This window comes from Microcebus murinus, chromosome 7 (assembly GCF_040939455.1).
Source record: "Microcebus murinus isolate Inina chromosome 7, M.murinus_Inina_mat1.0, whole genome shotgun sequence".
Classification (NCBI taxonomy): domain Eukaryota; kingdom Metazoa; phylum Chordata; class Mammalia; order Primates; family Cheirogaleidae; genus Microcebus; species Microcebus murinus.
This window is the reverse complement of record NC_134110.1, coordinates 73,613,835-73,635,375: the sequence shown is the minus strand read 5'-3', so window position 1 is coordinate 73,635,375 and position 21,541 is coordinate 73,613,835. Positions and strand designations below refer to the sequence as shown.

At 35.0% G+C, this 21,541-nt stretch overlaps 2 protein-coding genes across 7 annotated transcripts in view; one reads left to right on the top strand and one right to left on the bottom strand.

Annotated features, from left to right (window-relative positions):
- The window catches only part of WWP1 (WW domain containing E3 ubiquitin protein ligase 1), a 123,710-nt gene extending 115,533 nt beyond the window's left edge, over window positions 1-8,177 (top strand). For all 6 annotated transcript variants that reach the window (XM_076005180.1, XM_076005178.1, XM_076005177.1 and 3 more), the window contains one exon: window positions 4,360-8,177. In XM_076005180.1, the coding sequence (XP_075861295.1) occupies window positions 4,360-4,459 (100 nt within the window). In that variant the 3' untranslated portion in view covers window positions 4,460-8,177. The remainder of the gene's footprint in view (window positions 1-4,359) is intronic.
- A 1,902-nt stretch (window positions 8,178-10,079) lies between these two features.
- Window positions 10,080-21,541, bottom strand: part of RMDN1 (regulator of microtubule dynamics 1) — a 31,753-nt gene continuing 20,291 nt past the window's right edge. Inside the window, exons 5-10 of the mRNA XM_076005183.1 lie at window positions 19,126-19,215; window positions 16,316-16,371; window positions 14,302-14,389; window positions 13,068-13,098; window positions 10,685-10,818; window positions 10,080-10,211 (exon numbers count right to left, since the gene is read on the bottom strand). Of these exons, the coding sequence (XP_075861298.1) occupies window positions 10,161-10,211; window positions 10,685-10,818; window positions 13,068-13,098; window positions 14,302-14,389; window positions 16,316-16,371; window positions 19,126-19,215 (450 nt within the window). The 3' untranslated portion in view covers window positions 10,080-10,160. The remainder of the gene's footprint in view (window positions 10,212-10,684; window positions 10,819-13,067; window positions 13,099-14,301; window positions 14,390-16,315; window positions 16,372-19,125; window positions 19,216-21,541) is intronic.

Genomic DNA, 21,541 nt, shown 5'->3' with positions numbered 1-21,541 from the left:
GTAGAGACGGGGTCTCGCTCTTGCTCAGGCTGGTTTCGAACTCTTGACCTTGAGCAATCCACCTGCCTCGGCCTCCCAGAGTGCTAGGATTACAGGCATGAGCCAGTGCACCCGGCCAGCTTTACTAACTTTTGACGCTTGAGTACACATCTTTTGCATACCAGAGAATGCCAGAGAATGGTGGTTTTCTTAAAGAAAAGCTCTTGGACAGCTTGAGTTGAAAGTTGAACTAGCTTGTTTTTTTTTTTTTTTTTTTTTTTATGGAACACTATTTTTACTTCAAAGTATGACTGACACACTATGTTTAGTCAAAGTTGGGTATTTGGCAAACATTTTCTTGAAAAGTAATGAAGTAAGCCTGACACTTCAAGGGAAACAACTGGCATATATTGACAGTGATAAAAGTAGAGGTTTCAAGCAAGAATTAGAATTTTGGAAAATTTGTATATATCACCATGAACTTGACAGCCAGCCTCTCAAAGCTTAACTAATGAGATTAGTAGTGTTATTAACAAATGTGGTCTGTTTTTTATTACATAAATAAATGTGTCAACATTTAGAAAATATTTAACTTTGTGAACTGGTGTTTTCAAACAACCAGTCAATGCATGATGTTACAAAATCACGCATGGGTAATAGATCCATTTGAAGTGCATGAGAGACCAGTGGATTTTATGTAACAAAGTACAAAATGTTCTTTGCTATGATTTCAGGACCCATATTGTGCATATCTTGTCAAACTTAGTATCAAGGAATAATATCCACAGTTATTTGAAAAGATTTGAGTACATCTCCATTTTCTAACTACTTATCATCTGTGTGGGGGCGGATTTTCATATAGTTAAACCAAAACAATATAGTGCAACAGATTAAATGTACAAGTAGGTATCAGAATCCAGATGTCTTCTGTTAAGCCACATATTAAAAAGATTTGCTAAACTATAAAACAAATTCATTCTTTCCACTATTTTTTGGGAAACAGTTATTTCTTTTCATAAAAATGTTTATTTTTATTCCAAAATAGATTATTTTTAAAATTTCTGCTTTAACTACTACTACAGTAAATATCAATAGATATAATTCACATAAGGAAAAGCTCTTTGAGGTTCACATATTTTTAAGAGTGAAAAGGGGTCCTGTGCCAAGTAAATTTCAAGACCTCTGTAGATACAACAGAGAGCAAGAGAGCGAGATTGCTGAGGCATGGAAGAGAGTTAGATTTTAAGTTTTGTGAAGGGAAAATAGTTATCAACTGTTGGTTTCTATTTTCTCAAAGCATAAGATGAGGGTCACTGGCTACGAGTGAAGAAAGGAAAAACTTGTGAGGACAAAGAAACTTGGGAGAGTTGTTAGAAAATAGGCAAGTATTTCTTAGAAAAATGTGGCTAAGAATGCTGGACAATATTAGATTGCTCACTTGGATTTAGTAGTTCATTTGAAATGGTAACAGTCTACTTGAATGCATGATTTTCTATCTAGCAATTTTTAGTTGTTAAGGTACAAGGAACAAGAAAGCAGCAAGTTGAATTTATTCAAGATTTGAGTTTAGTTAGCTCAAGAGAGACATGAGATTAAAAGTATTTGCAAATACTTTTATAAATACAGATAAGATGCAAATACATTATGATATATAATGATGGCAAGGTTCAAGGTATGGTACTAGGGTCAATAACTGGAGAAAGTAGGGGAACAGATCACTAAAGGTGAAATTGGCAAGGAACTGAGAAGTCATAACACGTGAATGAGGAGGACTGCGATCCAGGTGCCAAAGCTTTCAGTGAACGCAGGAGCATGACCAATAGGTCAGCAGATAAAAGCAAAAAGTTCAGAAAGGTTGCACAGCTGGGACAGCGTGTGGTTCTGATAAGGAAAGTTTGATTGTTTGACTACAGGAGTGATGATATGTTTCAGACTAGCTGGATTTCAGTTACAGCAAGAGAAGAGTTGTTAAGACTATAGGAGACTGCAAATCATGAAATAGAAGTTCAAAAGAATGGATTTCAAAAGGTCTGCAGGGTTGGGAATTTAATTCCGATGGGGGAAATACAGATCAGTACTGAGATGAACATTTGGATGAAAATAGATAATCCAGAAAGACTTGTATTTTCAGCAGTAACTAAAGTAAGCAGTGATATAATTGGTAGTGGAATTAGTTTTGATAATTCTCAGAGGAAGAGAAGGCACAGCGTCCTACTACTGCCGTCTCCAGTAGTGAGGTGGTAGCTGTCGGCTTTTCAGCTTTCAACAGGGTGCTGTTTTCTTAGAAGACATGGGCAATGTATTGCTCAGTCTCCTTCCTTTTTGTGGATAAATTTGATTGGAGATCAATTTAATTGGGTGCTAGAGTATGAAGGCCATACCAGGAAGAGAAAGAATTCTCAGAGTTTAGGATATAGAGAAGCACCAAGAAATAGAGGCTCTGGCCCTGAGGCCAAACGACTTTATTAGGGTAGGCTGAGGAGAGATAGGGGGAGATTTATGATTGTAGCCCAATCAGTTGAGGATGGCTGAGAGAAATTGCTGAGTTTGTCCTTTTCTGTTTCTGTCTCTCACTTAGTAGATTGATAACAGGAATTGGTTTCTTCTTGAAAGAAACATCTGGTGCCATCTCTCCTTGAAAAGGTGGGGGGAGGCTCGTGCCCTGTCTGTCCGCCCAGGGACCCTTCACGGCTGTTAAACTCAAAAAAATATTTTTTTCCTTCTTCTTTCAGTGTATAGTAGGTAGTGAATCTAAAATGACAGTTGATCAGATTGTTTACCCTTTCTTCTCCCCTTTCTCCTGAAGACTCTTTTCCCTTTTGGAATGGGAATTGACCAGCTCTGGTGAATGTTAATGAAAATTTATGCTTTCCTTTGGTTAGCTCAGCACCTTTTAATTGCTAGGTAAACATCTTCGTGGAAGAGATATTCATGCTACTAATAACCTTAGAGGCAGAGTTCTTACTGCTCTTAGTGGCTGCCAGTTAGAAATTTATTTTTCCTTGTTACCCTGTTAGTAAAACTGTCCTTTTATTGGATAAGAGATTATAGGGAAGTATCTATACAAGGATGTAGTGGCAATAGAAATTTAGAAATGATCAAGAGGGGAAAGATGGGGGAGATTTTGGTAGATAGAATGGCAGACTTTGGCAAAGGCTGAATGTGAAAGATGTAAGAGAACTAGAAAGTGACTGGCTGTAGTGTGGGACTGTATTGAAAAATAAAAGTTTTTCCTGACCTGGCTCACTGTCAGTCTCTACCTTGAAGAATAGTTTGAAGTAAAGGGAGGGGGTAATATGTGTCTGCTTAATTGCTATTTAATGTATTTAACTTCTTTTAAAATACAAAGAGAATAATATGGTCTGAGAACAGCACTGCTTTAATTATCTGCCTTGTTTCAAAGGCTCTTAAATTTCGTGTTTCCTGACTCTTACACAGGTGGGGGCAAGGGCAGATGGGGAGGGGTGGGAATGGTAGGAGGCACCTGAGTGATCTGAGGAAACTTTCCATATGAGAAAATGAAAGTACAGAAATGTTTTGACTTGCTCAGAGCTATTTCACTAGTCACTAATACAGTGGGGACCAAAACCCTGGACACCCAAATCCTGATCCAGCTATTAGGTGCTGTATCTCACAAAATGAATTGTTATTCCACCTTTGTAAATTGAAAAACTAAATACATTGTCATTTTAAACATTTTTCAATATTTTTCTACTTTTTATCAGTTAATCCCTGAGGGATTTTTTTTTTAATCTGGCAGGACTGAAAAAGGGTCATTTTAGAAAAGGTTATACTATGGTGAGGTTATTTGAAAAGACAAAAGTATATTTTTGTTCATTGTGTCTAACTCAGAATTTAAGTTCCATGAGGATAGGGACCCTAGTTTTTTGTAACTGTATCACCAGCTTCTGGAACAATATCTGGTGTATAAAAGATTATCTCAGTAAAAGACTAATTGATGGATGAGTGAATAAGTGAATGAAAGAAATGGACTCTTAACCCAAGAGAAGTTAGGTGGACTCATGACACATAATAAGAATAGTAAAGAGAAAATTAATGATTTTTTTTTAAAAATTCCAGAGTCTTTATTGTTACAATTATTATTTGTAATTCCATTTTTCTCTGGGAAATGTTGAAATATTTAGGTCTTAAATTTGAATACACTGCTCTAAGAAATTTAGATATGATCATATACTAATTAAGTAATACAGTAATAAATTGTTTAGAATACTTCTGGCAACGTTTTTACATATATATTATATACACATTTATACATCTGTCCATTCAGCTTTTCAATGTGCTTTTAAAAATATTGTATTAGAAATCTTTTCAGAGTTTATTTTATTGAAACCATCTGATTTTGTTTTTGTTTTTGTTCAGTTTTAATCGCTTGGATCTACCACCATATAAGAGTTATGAACAACTAAAGGAAAAACTTCTTTTTGCAATAGAAGAGACAGAGGGATTTGGACAAGAATGAATGTGGCTTCTTGTTTTGGAGGAGCTCTTGCATTTAAATACCCCAGCCAAGAAAAATTGCACAGATAGTGTATATAAGCTGTTCATTCTGTACAGTGAAATTTCTGAACTTCTCAAAGTATAAATGTTTTCCGTTCTTCCACAGAAATATGCAAAACAGTTCATCTTTTTCTACTTTATTTATTGTTCCCTTGAAATGACTGACCAGGAAAAAGATCATCCTTAAATTTTGAAGCAAGCAAGAGACTTTATTAAAAATAAGAAGTATATATCTATATAAGCATATATGATAATGGCTCTAGTTTTATAGAGCTCCAAGTGTATTAAACATGACAGCCATTCATTCAAAAAGATCTGGATTTGCTTTACCTTGTTTCTATTATCCAGGGGAAAAAGTGCAAATTGCTCCATGTTCTTCTCCCTTACGTAACATCTTCTAAGGGTGTTTAGTTGCATGGCTGTTCAGGAAGGTATTAAGGGCTTAGGCCAAATCTTACTTTGAGTATGTTTTTAAAAAATGCTGCTGGCTTTTCTGAAGACAGGTGCTTGAACCTGTCAATTTGTTTTAAATAAATACAATAGTTGAAAAAATTTTCCCTCTTTGCTACATCAGTAATACAAAATAATGAATGAAACCGTAACTTACATGAAAGTCATGTACTAGATCCAATACCATTTAGTTTGTTATAGCAATTGGAAAGATTTCATTGCGCAGCATAGAGGTTTGTTTACATGTTACTTTGGGATGCTAGGTATTTTGTGGAATTAAAAAGAATCAGGTACTTCTTTACTTTTGTTTTTAAATCTGTAATGTTCTTCAAATTTAATTAATAATAAATTGATGCAATTTGATACTTAGCAAGATATAAAAAAGGTAATGAGAATTTTGCTGCTTTTGTGTTCAGAGTTTTGGTTTTATAAAAGCAGATGGATTGAAGAGTTACATAACCGTTCAAATGCTCAAAACAAGTATAAGACTTATGATTTTCTATTGGTGTTTGAATCTTTATTCCTCTTTAAATTCATGACAATTCCATGTATCTGAATTAAATAAGCATATAAAAATCTTTTGTCTCCCCCCCCTTTTTACATAGATCAAGTTATTTTTTTCCTAAGTAACACATTTTGTTTCTTTTTCATTATAAGGCATTTAATGAACTACAAAGATATGTAACAAATTAAAATCTGATGTGAATGATGCTACTTGTAGCAAACTGGGCTTCCTAATTAATACAAAAATTTAAATTCCCATTTGTATCATGCTTTTGATATGCACTGTAAATTTCATTAGGTTACAATTTTCTTTTATGACGATGGACCTGACTTCTTAGAATGTTACCTGTAAATATTTCACTGCTAAGTGTGTACAGAAAATATGAGTATACAATTTAACTTCCATAAACAGCTGTTTTGCCAAAATTTTATTTTGCTATATATTAGAGTGTGTTCTGTACTTTTATTCAGATTTCATAGTAAAGATGAAAGGGAGTGATCCACTTCGTTCAGTAGACTCCTTTCCCATATCCTAATTACAGACACTCTAGTAATTTTCAAGCCTAAAGAATTAAAACATTTGAATGTGTATGGAAGGTTATGCGATAAGAGGTTGGACAGTTTTCACAAAGGACTGCTTAAATTATATCATAAGAGTTAACTATTAGACATGAAGGTGGTAACCACTGCTGTATGAATTTTGCTGTGACAGAAGTTTCTAAATATCATTCATTGGAGGTATGTGAGAATATCATTTAGCAAATTTGACTGAAGAAGGCAGCTTGCAGGCAGGGTTTCAGGGTACTTGGTCCCCCATTCACCTCAAATAAGAAATTACCATGTAGTAGGTGAGGCTACTACACAGCCTACAGAAAGACCAAACCAGCTTTCTAGGGAACACTAGTTTGGAGAACTCATCAGGGCCTTAACTTTTCTTACTAATTATAGATATTCAGACCTACAGTCAGCTGTCTCCATTTATCTACTCAGTGGCAGTCAGAAAAACTGAAGAAATGTGATCTACATCTCACCTTCTCTCCTCCCTTCCCATCCCTGTTCTGTGCTGGACCAACCACAAAGAAATTAGAAATGTAAGACTCATTGTGCCTGCTGAATACAGTTCATGAAGAAATAGGAGACAGAAGAGGGAGGCTCAGGGACAGGTTCATATTGCTGCTTCATTCTGGTGACACCCCACCACCACCACTGGTAAACTGAGCCCAGGAAATGGATCACAGTCCCACCACAGTTCTATCAGATGATAATAGTATTTTTTTTAAGTATTTATTGATATTCATGGTAAATCCTTTATATAAATTATTCTCTTAATCCTCGTAACTCTGTGAGATTGGTGTTGTTTTTGCCTTTGTTTTAACGATGCTTATTTTATAGATGAGGAAAGTGAGTCTGAGGGAAGTCATTTTTACAATAACCACAGCTAGTCCACAGCCCATGTTTAAAAATTCAGCCAGGAAAATTTTGCCATCAAGAAGTCAATTGAGAGCTTTCGGGTTCTTACAGGATCATGGCCACTTTCCAAATTCAAGTTTCTTCTCACATCTCAAAAGAAGGAAGGAAACATCATACGGAGAGGTAATCACCCATGTCCTAAGTCTGTTAATACATTTAGAAGACAGAATACTACAAACTGTATACATGTATGTGGGATATTAAGCATCTCAAACCAGCAGAGTCAGTTCTGGAATGCACACAAAAACAGAGTCAGGTGGGGATTGCACAGGAAGGAGAATGCAATGGGGTCATTCTCAGAAGCAGGTCTCACCCTGAATGGAGAAATGCCAAGAACCAACATGATGCCTAGTGAATCAGGCTCCTGAGAAGTCAAATGGAAGAGACTTAGGGCACAGAATCAGAATCTTGAGAAGGCATCACATCTTGGAGAAGGAAGTTATCCCTTAGAGAATAAAGGGGGGGAAAGGAAGATAAAAGCTCTGCAAAAGGATCCAGCAACCACACTCCTGGGTGTTTATCCCAGAGGGAAAATTTATGTTGCCATAAAAACCTGTATATAGCGCATGGCAACTTTATGTGTAATGGCCAAAAATTTGAGAAAACATAAATACCCATCAATGGATGGTTAATAAATTGTCTTATCCATACAAGGAAAATATTAATCAACACTAAAAAGGAACAAACTATTGATAGAGCTTCAATCACAAAGGACTTTTGCTGCGTGAAAAAGGACAGTCTGAATAGGTCACAAACTGTATGATTCCATTTGTGTAATCTTGAAATAGAATTAGAACAGATTCATGCTTGCCAGTGCTGGGGTGGTGAGGGGAGAGGAGCTGAAGGGTGTGACTATAGAGGGATAGCACTGGGATCTCTGTGATGATGGGACAGGTCTGGATCTTGATTGTGGTGCAAGTTATAAAAATCGACACATGATAAAATTGCATAAACTATACACAAAGTGTGAGAGCAATTCAAATTGGTAAAATCTCAATGAAAGAGAAAGGTTAAAGGGAAAAAGTCAGAGAGAAAGTGATAAGTATGAAAGACATCCCTTGCCAGCCAAAAAAGGAAAGAGGAAAAAAAATGTAAAAGCTGAAAGAGACCTAATATAATTAATTGGACTCCCTGAAAATACAAGGGAACAGTGGTTCTCAAAGTGTGGTCAATTAACCCAATCTAGAATGAGAGACAATATAAGACAATTGGATTGGCCTCTTCAGAAACTCAATGTTGGGAGAAGAAAAAGACAAGCAGCAAGTCAAATACAATGTATAATCTTTTATTGGATCCAGGTTTTAAAAAGTATAAACCATTTTGAGACATCTGAGGAAATGTGAATATGAATGGATATTAGATGATGTTGGAGAATTATTTTTAACTTTCTAGTTGTTATAGTGGATTTGTGTTTGTTCTGGAAGATGTCCTATTCAGAGAAGATGCATGCTGACAGATTTGGGGGGTAAAGTATTATGTCTGCAATTAATGTCAAAGCTTTAGAAATAAGTTTATATGAATAAACATATATAACAGGTTCAGCATCCCCAATCCAAAACCCAACACTTTGAGTTATACCAAAGTGATGGTACAAGTAGAAAATTCCAAACCTGAACTCATGTATAGGTTGCAGTCAAAATGCAAAGTTTTTTAGTCTCACCAAGGGAAAAGAGACCCTCCCAGCCATTTAAAAAAAATCATCCAGCAGAATGCCTTGTCATCCCTACAGTACCCACTTCCTGGTCCCTCAACATTTCATCTAAAGAAACTAAAATACAGTGTACACTAACCTTTTAATCAAAACAGCGTCACAGGTGGAGAATGAAAGCATGCCATTGGTGGTGGTTTAGCAGCTGACTCTGGTATTCTAGTGATCTACAGTGCTGCGTAGTTACCTTCAACACATTATTTTTTCAGTGTACTAAATGGTATGTCATATTTACCATTAGGTGTGAATAAATGTAAGAAAACTATTGTTTATTGATACCATATAAATTTAATCAGGAATGATGGTGATGCCAAGCAACCACAAATCACTTGGTATGGCTGAGGTAGTGATACCCTTGCTTTCTGCACAAACTGCCTCATGCACAAAATTATTAAAAATATTATATAAATTTACCTTTAGGCTATGTGCATAAGGTATATATGAAACATAAATGAGTTCTGTGTTAGAATTGGGTCCCAATTGGGTCCCATAGGATATCTCCTTATGTATATGCAAATATTCCAAAATCAAAAAAAAATAAATCTGAAATCCAAAATGCTTCTGGTCCTAAAAATTTTGGATAACCTGTACAACAACAACCTGTACAGCAAAATTGTTGAATCAGAGACAGTTACACAGAGTTCACTACTTTGTATTTTCCTTTTTGTTTGAAAATGTATATGATGAAAAATAGAAATAGCACATACCCACACAGTTCACTCTGACATTATAATTCCCAAATCCTTTGGGAAAAATCCATCTATGTGTATGTATAGTCTCAGATTTATTTAAGTGGCATTCAAGATCCTCCTTTTTATAAAACTTAAGATTTGCAGTGGTGGCACTTCAGCCTCAAATAAGTAACACTGTTCTGCCTATTTAAAACATCTTAATTTCCTTTTCACTCTTAAGTTTTGTGTTCCTTTCAACCCATTTAGGAATGAAAACTTGGACTTTGTCTGGTGATAAATTCAAACCATGGTGAGACCACACCACATTTTAAAAAGGAAACCACTCCATTTTCAGTCTTCTTCTGACTTGAGTTCTCTCCTTACACAGGTTGCCTCCAAGATACATCATTTAACTACTTTATACCAAGAACCCTCAGCATCTTAACCACTTACCTTTCCCTGAACCTTCTCTGCAAGATCAGAACTTTGAATCAATTCAACTTGAAAATCCACTCCCCACTATGCCCCCTCTTCCACGTAGTCTTCTTGGTCTCCTCTCTTCCTGATGTGATCAATCCTTAGAAATCTCATACCATTTTGTACTGCTGGTGTCCCAGATGCAAAATAATCTCTCTGCCTGAGCCATGGAGATTTATTTCTACCACTCTTATGGCAATATGACATGAATATTTCTTTTACCTTGTTATTTGTGAAGAAACCTAGAATCTTGTATATTTAATCTGTTGAATGGTCACAACAATTAAAAGCCAAAAAAACAGTATGGTTAATATATTATCTTTATAATTCAATGAAAAGGCAGTGTTTATCATGTTTCATGTATTTTCTTCTCTCAAAAGTTCTCAATTCTTGTCACTGAAACCTGTAAGCAACTGAGCAGCTTCTGTGTTTACCTAAAATGGAAAAATACATATATAAACAGAACAGCTTAGAGACTAACTTGTGAAACTTAAGTTCATTAAGTAGAATGTAGTTTCTACGAGTATCCAAAAAACAGCAATAGGACATCGTAAGAATATAATTTCTTGCTAGTAACCAGATGAGACTCTCGGAAGACTCTTCTTCCACTTTAGTATATATCCCTTGACTTATGTTTAAGAAATCTTATTTGATCTGCTGTCTGTGTCAAACAGGAATAATTCTGTATTGCAGCAAGCAATTTATAACATCATGTTTACTGGTGAAAGTAAACATTTTCTCTATAGAAATTAATGTGTCAATGAATTCACATTTGAAATGAACACACTTGTTTTCAGCAATATTATACATTTAGACAATTATGCTTTCAAAGAAGTTCTTAATTCACCTTTATGTAATAGTGCCTCAATATAAAACTATCTACCTTACTTTATTGGAGATGTTTTACCTGTTTATCCTCTTCTGTGTGTGGTGGATAGTCCTTGGCTTTCATGAGCCAAAAAGCAGCAAGTTTTTTGTTGTGTAGTTTCAAGTATGTTTTTCCTAAAAGAAGCAAGTTTTTGCTATAGAAGTTTGGATCCACTGTACATAAAGAAAAAAACAAAGTTAGCTCAGATGAAATAATGTTGCTTTTATTTTTAAAGATTTGGGTTTTTTTGGTCTAAATTCCACCCAGTAATAAATTTGTGTGGTAAGTGATTAGGATAATTGGAATTCTCTTTTGTTCAACTATTCATATCTCAAATATTTGTAAATTACTATTTATTGAATGTCTAAAATGTGCTAGACATTGTATTACACACATTTCTCATTTTATAAAGTAGGTATCTCCATTTTATAGATGAGAAGCTGAAGCTCCTGAGAGAATATAAACTATGTAAGGTGACTTTCTTTTTAAATCTCTTTTGTTCCATACTGTAATGTAATAGAAGAATGAATGGAATGCTTTACCAGATGTACACACTTTAAAGAGAAACCAAAGAAAAAAGCAACTATCTCTGAAAGATTACACCTAGGCTGACTTGATGGATGGATAGCATTTTAACAGAAAAAAGCAGAAACATTCTTGGCTGAGGGAAATTCATGACCAGAAAGCCTACAAATGAAACTATGGAACTATCTCAATATCCTAATTAATTTTTGACACACTTCCTAACAATCTGAGACCCTCTATATTCACAGCATACTTTTTCCCCCGATATAGTTAATCACTACCCAAAATTGGTTTTGCTTCTTTTATTTGAGCATATTTGTATGATGCCATGTTGATATACTAAGTTTCCTTGGGGTTAAGTACATTCATTCATTCACTTATTCATCTATTTACTCCATCATTCAGCAAGTTTGCCAAGCACTGAGCTACACAATGAGGTGGCAACTGTGAGCCAAAAAGACAAAAGTCCCTATCTTTCCCAAATTTATCGTCTTGGATGTATAAATAAATGTTTATGCTATGAAGTTATACGGACCATGATAGGAGAGGTAAAAGATACTATGGGCATAGGAGGAGCTTCCAAACTAAATATGAACCATAAAGAAAGGCTACCTAGAGGACGTGACCTCTAAGGTAAGGTCACTGGAGGATGACTGAAGTTACCAATGATTATCTTAGTTCTATGAAGTCAGGACCATGTTTTTCTCCACACCCCAACCCTTAAGTCTCTAAAGTCCTATTTTAACTTTGTGATTAGACTTTTAAGTCCCTTTGAGAAAATTTCATTCCTAGATTCAGATTCATAATATGTGAAAGTATGGTCATGAAATAGTAACAAAGGAAGGCAATTATGAATAAATCAGAATTTGTGAATTACAGAGATATTTAGCATTCAGACAAATTTCTTTAGAAGACATATTTTTTTAAAACAAAGAACTGCTTTGCCATCATGAAAGCATTTGAACAAGTCCATATTTGTAGTATCTCAAATTCAATAAACACTATGTCTTCTTAATTTTATAGAAATATATTTGCAATGGTTTTATGGCATATTTGGCAACATATGTTTATATCCCTTATTCCCCCCACTTAGTGTTACTTATGTTAAAAAAAAGGATAAATTTAGGATGGGCTGCTAACAGTTTTATATGGCTAGTTGTTTTTTCAAAACAAGAATAACATAGAACTCTTCTTCACAAAAGAAGACAATATCTGCAACAGAACAAAAATATGAGCCTGGTTTAAAACCAGAGTTTCCATTTAAATGCCTCTAATTAGCTGTGTAATCTTGAATAAGACAGTTAACCTATCAGAGGCTCCTGTCATAAAAGGCAGGCTGAATTACATCAAATGAAGAACTATTCCAGAACTGCAACTCTAAATTAAGTAGCAGTTTATTTCTTATTCAGGTGATCTTTACTGAATAAAGACTTTAAAAATTGTTTTACAATATCTAGTGCACAAAGAAGTATAACAGAATAAATACCTTATCTTTGTTTTAGAAATTCCAATTAAGGTATATATTCAGGCCGGGTGCGGTGGCTCAGGCCTGTAATCCTAGCACTCCCGGAGACCGAGGCGGGCGGATTGCTCAAGGTCAGGAGTTTGAAACCAGCCTGAACAAGAGCAAGACCCCGTCTCTACTATAAATAGAAAGAAATTAAATGGCCAACTAACATATATATATATATAGAAAAAATTAGCCGAGCATAGTGGCGCATGCCTATAGTTCCAGGTTGAGCCCAGGAGTTTGAGGTTGCTGTGAGCAAGGCTGACGCCACAGTACTCACTCTAGCCTGGGCAACAAAGCGAGACTCTGTCTCAAAAAAAAAAAAGTATATATTCAGCATTCATAAGCTTTTAACTATATTAATACATGAAATCAAAAATATCTTACCGTGTTCTGCCCTGTGAAAGTAGCCTAAGGCCTGTTAAAAACAAAAAGAGCCCAAATATAATGAAAAAGACTAAAACAGACTTAATATAAAAAAGGCAATTCCTTAACGATCTATTCCTGTATTAAATATAAGTCAGGAAGTATATCATCCTAAAATAATAGTTCTTCAATAGTGAGTATTGGCTAGGCATGGAGGTAGCTCATGCCTATAATTTTAGCACCCTGGGAAGCTGCGGCAGGAGGACTGTTTCAGGTCAGGAGTTCAAGATCAGCCTCAGCAAGAGTGAGACCCCATCTCTACTAAAAAAATAGAAATTAGCTGGACAACTAAAAATATATGTATATTAAAAAAAAAATTAGCTGGGCATGATGGCACATGCCTGTAAGTCCCAGGTACTTGGGAGGCTGAAGCAGGAGGATCACTTGAGCCCAGGAGTTTGAGGTTGCTGTGAGCTAGGCTGATGCCACGGCACTCTAGCCCAGGCAATAGAGTGAGACACTGTCTCAAAAAAAATAAAAAACAATAACTATTTCCCAACTGTCTTTTAATTATATAATTAAATATTCTTTACATCAATATCTATACTGTAGCTTCCCAGAAAAGAAAATAGCTCCTGGTTATGATACTACTATTGGGAGAGATTTTTAAATTGCCATTACTCTGAAAATTTTGTGATAAGTAAACCCAAAAATGTTTACCCAGAAATTCTTTTGAAATTTTATTTCTGACAGAAAAAAGGCCTTGAAAATATGAGAGAATATGAACCTTTCATACTCATTTTTTATAAAAAGTTATAATTACTGTTCTTTTATCAATTCAAACACGTGCTTTATCTTCCTAAATGACTGCATTATTGTTTAGAAAGAACCTAAAAGAACCTAACAGTTGCTGTATTTATTTCTTGTTCTACTTCATGACTTTTATATGGTATAGATTGCAAATAGAAAATGAAGGTAGATTTTAGCCATGAGCTATTTTAGCTGACAGTATTCCAGAATTATCAGCCACTCACCTAGTATTCCAGAATTATCAGCCACTCACCTAAAGTGGGGAAAAAAACCACTCACCAGTCATGAATATTAAGTATTAAGCCTTTGTGGCAAGACAGTTGAGCTGGATCATTAGAAACTTGCTCAAGTCCCTCAACGAATGAGAGCTCCATATGTGTGGACACTGTAGAATGGTGCTGTGGTTAAGAAATCAGTACTAATTTAACAAAGGACATCACACTACCTCCTCATAGGTGGAACTAGGAGGAGTTGCAAATAGCACTTGGGCGATTCTTCTTTGATACCAAGGCATTTCAGCAAATGTGTAGCACCTACAGGAAAATAAAATAATATTATACATTCAAATTGTACCTTCTTTTTTCCTCTTAAAGAGAATTAAGCATCTTAATAGATATTATAAAAGGAATATTTTAGTGTATATTTAAACAATATGTACTTTACAGGCTATCCTCTAGGTTATTTAAAGACTGACTTATATTGATACATCAGTTGGAGTATATTTTGTGATTAAATATAAATAGTAAGCAATAGTACTAGTAATGGTAAATCTACTACTGAGTGCTCACTTTGTGCCAGGTGATGGGCTAAATTATTTTCTCTCTCATTTCCTTACAGCAACTAAATGAAATAGGATCATTACCCCTATTTTTTTGTATAAGAAAAACTTAGGCCGGGTGTGGTAGCTCACCCATAATCCTAACACTTTGTGAGGCCAAGGTGGGTGAATCTTTGAGCTCAGAAATTCAAGACCAGCCTGAGCAAGAGTGACACCTGCCTCTACTAAAAAAATAGAAATTAGCTGAACAACTAAGAAAAAAAAAATAGAGAGAGATAGATAGATAAATAAATTAGCCAGGCATGGTGGCACATGCCTCTAGTCCCAGCTACCTGAGACTCTGTCTCAAAAAAAAAGAAAAAGAAAAACTCAAAGTTAAAAAATTTACCCAAGAAAAGTGACAAAACTAAACATCAAATGCATAATAACAATAGCAACCAACAATTTAAGTTCATTTTAAAGGGATGAGGTAAATGATTAACTATCCAAAGACCTTTACAATTTTCTGAAATCAGCAAGAAAAAAGTTTTGGATCCTTGACTTGGGGTCTAAACTCCTTGAGGCAGAGATTGTATCTCACTCATGTTTGCTTACTATTATATGAATCCTCACTAATTGTGTTTGCTAGTTTAATTTACTTTTTTTTTTTTTTTAAGAGACAGGATCTTGCTCTGTCTCCCAGACTGCAGTGTTGTGATCACAACTCATTGCAGCCTCAAACTCCTGGGCTCAAGAGATCCTCCTGCCTCAGCCTCCCAAAGTGCTGAGATTACAGGCATTAGCCACCACACCCGGCATATTTACCTCTCTTTTAAAAGAGTTTGATACAGAACTGCTTAGATAACAATAAATATTTAGCTCTGCAGACAACACCCAAAGAAAACAACCTGGCCAACCTGTCTCAAAAAAGATTCCTGAACCAGCAAGTACTTAACACATTGGTGTACCTGCATAACAGCAAAATAATAATCTATGTTGGACATAAAATCACATAAAAATAGAAAGATACTAAAAAACAGATTATATTGTCTTACTGTAGATTAGCCCAATTTCATTTAGCATGGTAAATAAGAATAGTCTTTTCAAAGATATGAAATTCAAAGGTCTAACAAAAAGTTTTAAGGCATTTTTAGTCTGTACAGGTTTCTAAATGACCAGAATAACAATATTTAACATGATCATAATGAAATCCAGTATGTTCTAACAATCCATGCACAAGTGCCAGTTAACGGACTGAATACTCTATAAACTGTGCCAAATAATATATATATATTTTTTTTGAGACAGAGTCTCACTCTGTTGCCCGGGATAGAGTGCTGTGGCGTCAGCCTAGCTCACAGCAACCTCAAACTCCTGGGCTCAAGTGATCCTTCTCCACTCAGCCTCCCAAGTAGCTGGGACTACAGGCATGCGCCACTACGTCAGGCTAATTTTTTCTATTTTTGGTAGAGACGGGGTCTCGCTCTTGCTCAGACTGGTCTCGAACTTGTGAGCTCAAACAATCCACTCGCCTCGGTTTCCCAGAGTGCTAGGATTACAGGTGAGCCACTGTGCCCGGCCTTCAAATAATATTTTTAAATATTTTATATCTTGCTTTTTTATATATAAAATATTTATACATACTACAAAATAAAAACATACTAAATGCTGTTTAAATATTTATTTAAAGAAATTTTCTTACCAAATACCCATAAGGTGAATTGAGGTGGCATCTTTAGGATTCAGTTCAATTGCTTTCTAATGAGAAATGAGAAAATCAATCATATTTGTTTTCTAAACATCAGTGAGTTCTTTACTATGCTGAAAAAGCCATGATATATAAAAAAAATTGCAATTCTGTTTCAATTCTTCTATTATAATCAATACCAACCTTCTTCCTCCTGATTCTTTAAGTGATTAAATTCATTTCAATACATTATTAATGATTTATACTGAGGTTACTATTTTATAAGGTTCATAAACTGACAGTAGGGTCTATCAAGATGAGAAAAAAACATGAAATATACAAATAAATTTAATTTCAAAAACTAATAATCTATAGTTTTCAACGTTTCTTCTGGACTAAAGGAAAAATAAATAATAAAGTCATTTTTTGGCAAATCCTAGATGAATACTGAATAGAGAGAATTCTTTCCTAAAAGAAGTAAAAGTACATAATTGTAGAAAGTCTCTTCTTTTGCAGAGATTTTGCTCAACTTCCTTATCTGTATTTATCTTTTTTTTTTTTTTAGATAGAGTCGCACTCTGTTGTCCTGAGTAGAGTGCCATGGTGTCATCCTAGCTCACAGCAACCTCAAACTCCTGGGCTCAAGCAATCCTCCTGCCTCAGCCTCCCAAGTAGCTAGGACTACAGGCACTCGCCACTATGCCCAGCTAATTTTTCTACTGTTAGTAGAGATGTGGTCCTGCTCTTGCTCAGGCTGGTCTTGAACTCCTGACCTCAAGTGATCCTCCCACCTCGGCCTCCCAGAGCCTACCCATCTGTATTTATCAAAGGAAAAATAAACACTATTTATTCATAGAATATATTAGTAGATTATATACAATATAAAATATGTTGATAAAATCTCCCCAATGTCTATTTACTATGTGAATTAGTATAAAGCATAAGCTATAGAATAACTTTAAAAAAATTACTCCTCCTTTTATCCATTATTTGTTGAAAGCCACTAAGGAAATCTCACAGATTAATGTTGATCTTATTAAAAATAAGACTTTTTAAAAAATTAAGACTTCCTAGTTTATGCTTTTCTATAAACCCACATTTTCACTTACAGTTTGGTAATGTGTAAGATCCACATTTTCAGATATTTACAATGGTTAACACATGGGCTCTGAAGACAGACTGCCAGGGTTCAAATTAAAGCTCAATGACCTAACTTGTTGTCCTTGGCAAGTTCTATATTTTAAGTTTTCTCTTATAGAAATTAATACCCCTGCCTCATCAGATTGTGGTGAAAATTAGAGTGCAAGTAACAGGAAGTGCTTAGTACAGTGATATCTTCTATCACTACCATCATTATTTTCATGAAATAATACCAGGCATTTGATTTATTACCACCATACTAACATTGCTAATGTTGTAACAGTAGTATTAAGAGTAGTAGAAACAATAGCTAGAATATGGCTAACCAAGTATATCTTGGCAGAAATCTTGCTTTGATAATATGGGTAAGAATCAGCACTGACCTAATTTTTACTTCTCCTTTGATACAGTGATATGATATTTTATTTATATGGAACTTATAATAACCTTTCCCAATTAGAGTGTCGCTAGAAAATTAAGCCCTACAAAAAATTATATGACTTACTATTTTCTCCATTCTCCTAAGAATGACAAAAAGCTACTGTAATACCATTCCAGATGCACAGAGTTAATTCATAACAACAATGGATGCTTTGGGGCATTAGGGTTCAATTTTCTTATGGGAAGTGTTGAGAGAGGCTACTTTTAAGCAAACTTTTCTTTTATCTTTCCTGTCATTAGTTTGTTGTTCAAAAACAATCCAAAGATGATAATTTCTTACTTCTTTAGGTGTATAATGGAATTTGGAATGGAAGTAGCATAAATTATCTTTTTAGTATGCAAGTACCATATACTGTCATTTTAAATATATTTACATATACATTTGAAAGCTTATACCAAACTTTTAAAATTAAAATATCTGGATATAGCATATCCAGCTCTATCTCTATGTATGTTTCCATCTTTTTCTTCCTTTTTATTTTTGAGATGGTCTACAAAATCAAAAGAAAAATAAATATGCTGTTTTTTGTGGTAGGTTTTATTTTTTGAGGACAGTGGAGTAGTATCCATGCATGCTATAGAATTCTTAGCACCTAAGAGAGAAGAGCTTACTATATATAAGTAAATTAACTTTAGGGGGAAATACTAAAACACATATATACACATACATAACACATACTGAGAGATCATAATCTTAAATAAAATTATTACTATTGAGAGTCCTATGACAGTTGTGTTAGACTGTTACATTGTACCATGCTTTCCAGTATTCAGGACTTTTGCCACTGATCTTTCTCCCATGGAAACTAGGCTTAACCATATAACTTTAGGTCAATAGGATATTACCAAGTTTTATGCAAGCAGAGGCTTGATAAAAGTTTGTACATTGGAACTTTTCCCTTGGAATGCTCATTCTTGGAAGCCAGCTACCATGTTTAGTGGCTTGGACTAGACCACTAAATGATAAAAAGACCAGTGGTGAGAAACTCTTGTAGATGAGAGGCATCTTGGACATTCCAGTCCCAGCTGAGGGCCCAGGTAAATGCAGCTAAGTCACCTCAGCTATACCAAGCAAAGGAAAAGCACCACTGCATTCAGTTAACCCACAGAACTGTAAGAAAGTATCACTGCTCTAGGCCACTAAGTTATAGGTGGCTTGATATACAGCAATAGATAATTGAAATAAAAATCTATTCTGAAAAACTGACATTTTAAATTCATAAACTTTAATAATTCATCAGTACCTCAAAATGTTCCTTGATTATGTACGCATTTGCAATTTTAACCTTGATGCCTTCATAATCTCCAACATCACTAATGCAGATTGCATACCACTAGAAATAGAAAAAAAAAGATACAATATTCTTAATATTCCATTCCGTACAAAGTCAAACTGTGTATTTATTCCTTAATAGTCATTCTCATTCACCAAAGTTATTGAGCATAAAAACTATATTAAATGTAGTGGAATATACAAATAAAAGTGGACATGGCCCTCTAGGAACTCAGGGATAGGACATGTTTATAGAGAACTATAATACAAGGTAGAAAGTGGTGAATTATATAAGAAGGCCACCAACACAATGAGAAGATAATGGATCATGTTTATGGTACAAGATTATTTTTTTTTATAATTTTTTATATATTTAATTTTATATTTAATTTATTTTATATTATTTATATTTTATTTTTAGTTTTTATTTATTTGTTTGTTTAGAGACAGGTACTCCATCTGTTGCCCAGGCTGGAGAGCAATGATGTGATCACAGCTCATTGTAGCCTCAAACTTCTAGGCTCAGCTGATCCCCCATCCCTCCCAGTTTGGCCACCCAAAGTGCTGGGACAGGCGTGAGCCACCACACCCATCCCTGAGTAAAAAGAATTTCTAATTGAATGTTGTTTTATCTCTTTGTCTTCTTTTCTAGGACCTGCTTCTCCCCCCATATCTGCAATGTTACAATAGGAACAGCCAGCAGGGCACAAAGACCAGCCTGGGGAACATAGCAAAAGTCCATCTCTACAAAAATTTAAAAGTTAGCCAAATTTAAAAGTTAGCACATGCCTGTAATTGTAGCTACACAGGAGGCTGGGATGGAAGGATTGCTTCAACCCAGGAGTTTGAGGTTACAGTGAGCTACTGTACTGTAGCCCAAGTGACTGAGTGAGACCCTGTCTCACAAACAAACAAACAAACAAACAAACAAACAAACAAACAATAATAATAGGCAGGATCACTTGAGATCAGGAGTTTGAGACCAACCTGAGCAATAACAAGACCCCATCTCTACCAAAAATAGAAAAAATTAGCCAGGTGCAGTAGCACGTGCCTGTAGTCCAGCTACTCAGGAGGCTGAGTCCAGGAGTTCAAGGTTGTAATGAGCTACAATGACGCCACTGCACTCTACTCAGGGTGACAGAGCGAGATTCTGTCTCAAAAAATAATAATTATTAAATAATAATAGGAAAATACATATTTGTCAATTGTGACCATGTCCCTATAGCCAAAGTCGAACAATAGACACAGATTTGAGACAATCTGAGTTTTATCTCCAAGAACTGAATCTAAAATATCCAAACTTTATAAACCCAGGTGCTGTGGAAAGTCACAAGAGTTAGTATAGGGAAGGGAAAAGTCTGCAGTGAAAAAGATTTTCAGATAACAGCAGAGAGGAGAGACAATTAAGGAAACCTCAGAGCAATCAAACCAGTTTATTCCCTGAGGCCCAATTGCACCTACCTGCCTTTGGGTTCTATGAAATACGACTTTTTAAATATATAAACATCTCCCCCTCTTTTTATTTGTTTGAGCTAATTTCTGTAGAATTCTAATAATTATAACCAAAATTATAAATATTAAATAATTATAACCAAAAATATCTAAACTATCATAACTTCTGTTTAAATCTACTCTCCACCACAATCTTTTGTATCTAGATACGTACACTGAAGTAAAATTTAAAAACACACACACACACCTCTCTATGCTCATTTAAATTTCCATTGGCAGCCACCCAGTTGCCCAAATCCAGTTGACTATAGGGGTCACACAGCGTATTAACCTTGGTGTTCTGACCTTATCCCCCATATCAGGGTCTGGATAAAATCATCTTTTATGCACTGAAGTATCATCTATAGGCAAAGCAAACACAAGCTTATGGACAACTCCTAAATTATCATCCCTTTACATTGTCATTTACAAGACTGGTCATTAATGATCATACTAGCAAGAGCTGATGATATGGTGTGATCATGGCTGACCTTTATTTTCATATTTGCACTTTTTTTCAATTTTGTCTGTAATGAGCTTTCAATTTTTAAGAAAAATTTTAAATAGATATTCCAGCCAACAAAGGGCAAAAAATACTAGACTTAACCCTCTTGCCTGAAATACTTGAAAAATTTAAAATATAACAAAGACTTTCAAGATATTAGCAAAAGTGACAAGCAACAGTGACACCTGAGAGACAAAAAACAATTAAGGTGAATCCTACAATTGCTCTAGATTATTGCCTGAAGAGGATTTAGTCTTGGATTTAGTCAGGCTATAGTCCAGGGAAGATGCCAAGCCCAGCAGTCTCTCTGCACTGAGGATAGAACTGGAAATCTGAGGAAACCCAAATGTGTGGAGTTCACAAGCTGGAGAACTAGAGAGGAGACAGA